General features: G+C 51.7%; 2 protein-coding genes across 2 annotated transcripts; both read right to left on the bottom strand.

Annotated features, from left to right (window-relative positions):
* Positions 1-2,451: 2,451 nt before the first annotated feature.
* GGS25DRAFT_291599 (cytochrome P450) lies at positions 2,452-4,600 on the bottom strand. The gene is made up of 2 exons (XM_049257565.1): positions 2,692-4,600; positions 2,452-2,610 (listed from the first exon to the last, which is right to left on the bottom strand). The coding sequence occupies exon 1, from the start codon at positions 4,434-4,436 to the stop codon at positions 2,754-2,756; it is 1,683 nt and encodes a 560-aa protein (XP_049116951.1). The 5' UTR covers positions 4,437-4,600; the 3' UTR covers positions 2,452-2,610; positions 2,692-2,753.
* Positions 4,601-5,691: 1,091 nt separating this feature from the next.
* On the bottom strand, positions 5,692-7,018 carry GGS25DRAFT_291604 (uncharacterized protein). The gene has a single exon (XM_049257566.1). It carries the CDS (start codon positions 6,847-6,849, stop codon positions 6,010-6,012), a length of 840 nt encoding a protein of 279 aa, XP_049116952.1. The 5' UTR covers positions 6,850-7,018; the 3' UTR covers positions 5,692-6,009.
* Positions 7,019-7,473: the final 455 nt, after the last annotated feature.

Raw genomic sequence — 7,473 nt, forward strand, 5'->3', positions numbered from 1 at the left:
GTGGTAGGTAGGTAGTAACCAGAATCTCGTATTCGCTAGCCCCATCACGCCAACAGCCCCTGTCAATCCCAAGCAAGCAGGCTCCGCTCCGGACGCCTTCCTACCTACCTACATCACCCCCCCTCCCCAAACAAAAAAAAAACAACCAGAACAGAAAGACTTTGCATTCATTGGTAACCTACCTAGGTGATAACGATAGTCACTTCTTGTTACCTGCAGCTATCGTCGAGCGGGATCGAGTAGTATACCAAGTACTGTACATACATATACTAGCCCACGGACCTTACCTATACAAAACGCTGGGAAGGAAGAATGGGGGTTAGGTAGTTATACTGAATCGGCTGACCTTGCTCAATCCTAGAAGGTTAGTAGTTTCCGTTAACTCTTCCAGGGGGGGGGGGGCGGGGAGGGAACGGCTGTTAGTAATGCTAAGAAAGTGTCAAAGGGGGAAATCCCGTGCGTGACCTGGCCGTCCTTGGCCAAGGAGAATAATAAGACTCGGAGAAATAACCGTACCTGGGTTCTTCCACGCCTGCTTCTATCCAAGGGTCAAGGGGGGTCGAATATGGTCGACACATACCTTGTTGACTAAGCCCATTGGTAACCGTACCTATGTAGGTACCTGGACAGATGAAAACTCGGGACTAGTCTGCTCCTAATGTGTGCTGCCGGTGCGTGTTTTTCTGTCCTTCCTCTTGTTTTCTCGAAGATCTTGATCCGTGGATCGAGCTAGGCTGGGGTTCGGGAAAGAAGGCAGGTAGAGCCGGGATTTTAATACACCAAAAGCTTCAGGTAGCTTACCTCACCCCCCTGGCTCCAACGCTTACAGTAACCCGATGTGATGCGATTTAGGTACCGAGCATAGCTAGTACTTTAGTAGGAGGAGGAGTTTTGTGTGCCGAGGAACTTATGTGGCTTAATGCAGCAGTTGTGTATAGATTAGATCTAAGGTACTATCTATCCATCTGATACATACATTAGTGAGTACCGTACCCCATACTGGTACTACCCCTTCCACGGTATGTACAGTGCATGTATACAAATACAACCCCCATACACCAGTGCTATGCTCATACAGTCATACTAGTTACCTAGGTACCATCATAGTAACTATCTATTCAACCTTCTAGAACGGTTCTAGAACTATTCGACTAATACTACAACATCTCCCTCCCTCCCTCCCGCTCCCTCTCCCCCGGACCCCGTTCTTTAAACCCTTATTCCGCCTCCCTAAATCGTGAAGCCATCCCGAACCGACTCTAAACGAAGACCGTTTGTCCCCTGCCCTTTCCTGTCGTACGCATATCGTTCGTTACGCAACGGCTGTTACCGAGCCCCGAGCTGCCGTAGATAGGTACCTAGGAGATGTCTTATCTTAGTCAGCCACGGCCTACTTACCTACCTACCTACCTACCTAAACTGGCGACCGACATTCATGGGTTAGGGTTTGCGGGCTAGTATAGCAGACCAAATAGGAACGCAACCATTTTTGTTCCCGGCTTGTTTGGTATGAGTAAGTAAGTACCTATGCAGCTAACCTGGTAGACTTACATGATAGAGAAGAAGAAGAAGAAGAATAAGAAGAAGAAGAAAACACGACACCTACCTGGGTTAGGTACATTACGACGTTCGGTGGATCGATTAATCCAAGCCTTCGGTCTTCTGCATACGGGTTCTTGAAACATACCTAACCTTAGGTACCTAGGTAGGCAGGTAGGTGTGAAATACGAAACTTGCCATGGACAAACACAGATAATAAGTCTATCACCGACAACAGCCGCGTTTCGGGAGAGCTGGAGCGGAACGGGAACGGAAACGGAACAGGGCGGTCTATTTTTTTTTTTTTTTTTTTTTTTTTTTTTTTTACATACTCGGGTATCTACTAGGCACCTGGCACCTGCCGCTAGAGCTACCTGTACCCAGGACAGTGCTCTAGGCGGAGATCGGTCGGTCGATGGCATCACTCGTCAGGATATATCGTTATCGGAGCTCTCCTGAGCCGTAACGTCGACAAGCTATTTTTAGGTATGTGGAAGCGTTCCTTACTACCTGTTATAGCGATATGGTACCTAGGTATAGCAATGGGATCTACTGGGTAGGCATAGAATTGGGTACCTGGTAATTGGGTGACTTGTACAGGGTAGCAAGTGCCAACCCCATAGGTATGGAGGTAAGTCGGTTCTTACTTTTTTTACTTTCATGATAGCAACCTTCGCTTGAGAAGGAATCATTTTTTGTCGAATAAATCTATGCCCCCTAATGAGTTAAATTGGGAGAATGATTCCTTCTCAAAAGAGTGCTTTCTCCCAATCTAAATCATTTGGATACATGGATTTACTCCATCAAGTTCAGAATTATTCTCAACGGATGGGGGAGGTTCTTGCTGCGGAATGTTCGGAATAGGGGCTGCCTTGGACTTAGCTGGCGAACTACTACTCATTCCCGAGACAACATTTCCCCAACCCCTTTCTTCTGCGTCAAGTAGAGAATTAAATTTTCCAGAACGAAGGAATTGTTGATGTAGGCAAGTGCGTAAGTACTAGGTATCTACTAGATATCTTGCATACAAGCATTTATCCCCTATCCGAGTCGTGGCTGCGTGTATACTATCTGACAGTATTATTAGGTATTCATTCAAAAATCCCTTCTCAACCTATATACAAATTCATGACGAAAAAGGCTACTATGTACCTCGGTAGCTAGGTAAACAAGTACGCAGGTATCCCTCTACCTAGTACCTATCCTCTCCCCCCCTAAACCAACCCAAAATCCACCCCCTCCCTCCTCTTAACCCGAATCGTCGCCTGCATCGGGGGTATCCTCGTGAGCCCGAACCAGACGTTCTCGGGCCTGCTGGGCTGGGGCTCGAAGTCGTAGTGCATGATGAGGTACGCGAGCATGAGCTTCAGCTCGCTGGACGCGAAGAAGCGCCCGGGACACGCGTGGCGCCCGTGCCCGAACGCCACGTACTCCGGGCTCGTCGTCGCGAAGGCCTGGCGCGCCTTCTTCACGTACGCTTCGCCACCGCCGCCGCCGCCGCCTGCCTTTCCCCCATCCCCATTGGCGCAATCGTCCTCCTCCGCCCGCATCTCCGCAAACCGAAACGGCTTGAACTCCTCCGGATCCGCGTACACCTCGGCGTCGTGGAAGACGGGGTACGCGGGCCCGCACAGCGTGTTTCCGGGGGCGACCCTGACGCCGGAGGGCGTGAGCACGCCCTCCCTGGCGACGACGGCGCGGGCCGTCGCGACGACGATGAACGAGTTGAGCCGCTGCGACTCGCGGAACACGCTGTCGAGCCTGCGCATGTCGGCGAGCGCGCGCTTGTTCCATCGCCCGCCGTGGGCCGCGAGCACGTCGCGGATCTCGGCGCGCAGCGCGTCCAGGACGCTCCGCTGCCGCGAGCGCGGCTGCGCGCACGCGAGGTCCAGGAGCACGTGCGTCACGGTGAAGGAGGACGTGTGGATCGACGCGAAGTTCAGCAGCAGCACGCGGCCCGCGAGCGCCGCGGCGGTGGCTTGGTAAGGGGTGCCCGCCAGCGTCTCCTTGGCGTAGCGGAGCGACCACTGCAGGAAGTCGTTGGGCTCCTCGGCCTCGGCCTTGGCCTTGGCTCGGGCTTCGGGGGTGTCGGCGGCTCTGGCCTCGTAGGCGCGCAGGCGCCGCGTGATCTCGGGCGTGATGATGCGGTAGAAGCGGCGGGTGTGCAGGCGGCAGGCCAGCGTGACGAGGGGCGCGAGGAGGGGGCGGATGAAGGACGGGATGAAGCGGAGGATGAGGCCGGCGAAGGGTAAGGCCTGCGCGTAGGCGATGCCGGCGTCGAGGAGGTTCTGGTCCCGGCACAGGGGCAGCCCGACGAAGACGCGGTTGGTGACTTGCCCGATGATGGGGCGCATGACGTCGTAGACGCACAGCTCGCGGTAGGCGTTGGTGTCGACGCCCCAGAGCTTGTCGACGGTGAAGCGGATCTCGTCGAGCAGGTCCGGGACGAGGTTGCCGGTCTCCCGTGTGAGCAGGGTGGAGACGATCTTGTGGTGGACGGGGGGGTGCATGAGGTGGCTGTCCATGACGACGTGGTCGAGCTGGAGGGAGGCGACGATGGCCTGGTGGATGTCGACCTCGGAGTCGGGCTGGTCGACGAGCCACTGGATCTCCTTGCTGGGCAGCAGCACGAGGTCGCCGCTGCCGAAGACGGGCAGGATGCACGCCTGGTGGCGGTGCTGGGTGTAGGCGAGCTGGATGGCCGTCTTCATGTCCCGCACGTTGCGGAAGCGGGCCCGCACGAGCGGGAACCACTCGCCCGGCTTCGCGCCGAGAATGGGCAGGCCCGCCGGAAGCCCGGAGGGCCGGAGGAACAGTTGGTACACGGCATAAGCGAGGACGAGCAGCGCCGGGGCCAAGACTGCCGGCCGGGTCAAGGCCTCCTCCTCTAGTAGCATACTTACTACTTGGATTACCTGATTTAGGTAGGTTTACGGATTTTGCTCTTTCATTCACCCGGATCGCGTTGCCCTTTTTTTTATTTTATATATATATATACAGATTATGGCTCACGAAGACAAAGAGTCAAAAGGGAGGTGGGAAGGAGAGGAATGGACGGGATCGGTGACGGGCAGGAGGAGTATTATAAATGTCCGTCGCGACTTTCTCCAGTTGGTACCGTAGCTACCGACATACATACTACGTAGTAGTACTGTATGTCGCTAGCATTGCCAACAGTTATATTATATACCTTGGCAGGTACGTACTTATTGTAGTTCAATGAGTTCATTGGGAATAGTACCTAGTAATAACAGGAGCACCCCTCCCCCTTCTGCCGGAAATAAACTGAGCCGTGCTTAGGCCGATAACCCAAATGCGAAGAGACGTAACGAATGCGAACACATTTGAAGGGTGACGCGTAGCGAATGGGAAGGATCGTTTTATAATCTTCAGTTTTTGGTACCGAGCTCCATACCTACTTCTGACGTATCGGTATACCGTATAATACACTACTACTACTACTATGCTACTAATACTTTACTAGGCACCGATTAAGACCCTGACATTTGTTGGTGTTAAACTCCATACAGATTATCTATCCCCACCTCGCTTCTGGGGCACATGTGATCGACACCTGGGTACGAAGTATTTACTACCCTAGGTTAAACCGTTAGGTAAGTTAGAGGCAAGTAACTTTATTACTTAGCTTAATCGTTCCAAGATTCATAGGTAATTTTGAACTTGTGATATGATGATATCTAGATACAATAATCCAAAGGTGGAAATTGCTAATGTTGACGAAAATACCCAAAATAGCCTCAATCATATCGACTAACCAAACCACATCCCCCGGACCAAATCCTGCCTTGAATACAATACGCGCGGCCTCATTCATTCCCTACTGACTCTACGTATGCCCTTCGGATATCATGAAAGCAATTTTGAACCGTCCTAGTTTCCCTTTTACCCGCCCTGTTTAAATAAAATACAACAACCTAAAGCCCTTTCCCTCAGTAAATCATTCCCGTGTAGACATTAAGACGATGGATATTGGATATGGCAAATAGAAAAGAAGAGCCCCTAACACATGATCGTATGTCTATCATGACCACCCACCAAAATAAAATCTCATTCGAATCTCATCCGAGTAGCCCATACCTCCTAGTCGTCTACACGTAGGTATCTATGACCTCAAAAGTGCCAGGCATATAAACCCTTAACCTTAGACGTATATAAGGGGGATGGAAAAGTTCAGAATTTGTGGCTCGTGCTCGTGCCTGGCTTGTCTGCCATTTTAGTCTTCGTAATATCATGTCACGACTTCATGTCATGACTCGATTAGCGTCTCGTGAGACGCGATAATGGATTCGTCGATTCCGTACGGGTAGTCGGTTCGATCCACCCTTAGCCGCATTTCCCGAAAAGTGTAATTTAGAACCCGGCTTTAACCCCGAATGGCAATTTGTTAAAGAGGTTAAGGTGTTGCATGGCGCCAACTGGATATCCAGACTTGGTGTTAACCGAACCATCTCAGTTCTCGTTAAGCAACGACCTCACCCTCTCCAGCCTTCCCATCGCGCCCTCCAGCTTCTCCAGCCGGTCCCTTTTCTCGACGTCGCGACGCTCCAGCACCGTAACGCGCTCCTCTAGCTTCGCCCTTGCCCGTCGCTCCGTCGCCACCATCTCATTAGCCTGCTCGAATAGCGTCGCGCTTAGCTCCTCGACTTCCCTACTCGTGTCGTCGAGTTTTCCCTCGGCCGCGGCGCGCAGCTCCTTCTCGCGCGACAATGCTGATAGCAGATCATCCGTGCTGAGATCCGTGCTGGGGTTTGGGCTATGTTGGGGTTGAAGATTGCCATTTGCCCCATTCGCGTTCCCGTTAGGATGCGGCAAGTATGGTGACGAGATAGAGCCGCGGCCTTTGACCTGGGTCGCGAGGTTCGGCACCGATTTGCGCGGGGACAAAAGCTGACTTATACGCGCTGCGGCACCAGATGCCACGCCAGATACCAGGAACGAGGACCGTGGGCTGCTGGTAGCAACGCTGCGGGGTGATGTGGTGGTTGCGACGGAGGTAAGCGAGGCGGCTCGTAAGCGGGAAAGTTCGTCTTCGTAGTCAGCCCAGCGGTCGACTGCGGCAGCGGCTTTCTGGTTGAGGAGGCGGACCTGGGCCTGCAGGTCTTGTATTTGTCTTTGTGCCTCCAGCAAAGCGTTCTCACTATCGGTGGATGTGGACGAGGGCGGAGATGGGAGTGCAAGTCCGCAGCCGGGACAGCAGGATGTCGTGGTTGTCGTTGTGGTTGCAGTAGCCATTGTAGATATTGAAGTAGATGCTATAGATGGAAATGGCATGGTCATCGTCGTAGACATGGCCTCGGTTGGTGATCTAGCCGGCCGTAACAGCTAGTAATAACTTGAATGGTGGTGTAAATATGAAATATAGGCGATGGGATTTGCTATATATCTATGTACTAGGTATGTAACATAGGTACTACTACATAGTATGTAGGTAGGTTAGGTATGTTTGCCCCAGTTTTCGATAGATTGATTGTTGCAGGAACCTATGCACAAGGTACCTGGGGTTGAATTACAGTACCGCCGAATATGCCGAAAATGTTCATAAATTATCGTTGGTACTAGTAGTAAGCAAACAACATTGAAGAAAAAGAAACTGTCGAGTTTATTTTGAAAATGTGTAATACTATAAACTATAAGTCTATAACATTGAATGCACCTATCCTTAGGTAATAAGTGATTTTAAGTGATTTAATAAGGTGGCAGGTACGGAATATGCACTTTCCTACCTATCAAATACTTGTATTGAAAACACAAATCATATTTACAACCTTGAACCATATCCATCGGTTTGCGGGCGCAATTGCTTTCGTCATCGGGGCCTGACTGCCTTGCGAATAGGATCCTTGCCAACCTTGAAACTGGGACTAACCACTAGAATACCGAGTTATTTCTAGTGGCGGGGCATTTAGCGGCCGC

Source organism: Hypoxylon fragiforme, assembly GCF_022984875.1.
Source record: "Hypoxylon fragiforme strain CBS 206.31 chromosome Unknown GGS25scaffold_5, whole genome shotgun sequence".
NCBI classification, from domain to species: domain Eukaryota; kingdom Fungi; phylum Ascomycota; class Sordariomycetes; order Xylariales; family Hypoxylaceae; genus Hypoxylon; species Hypoxylon fragiforme.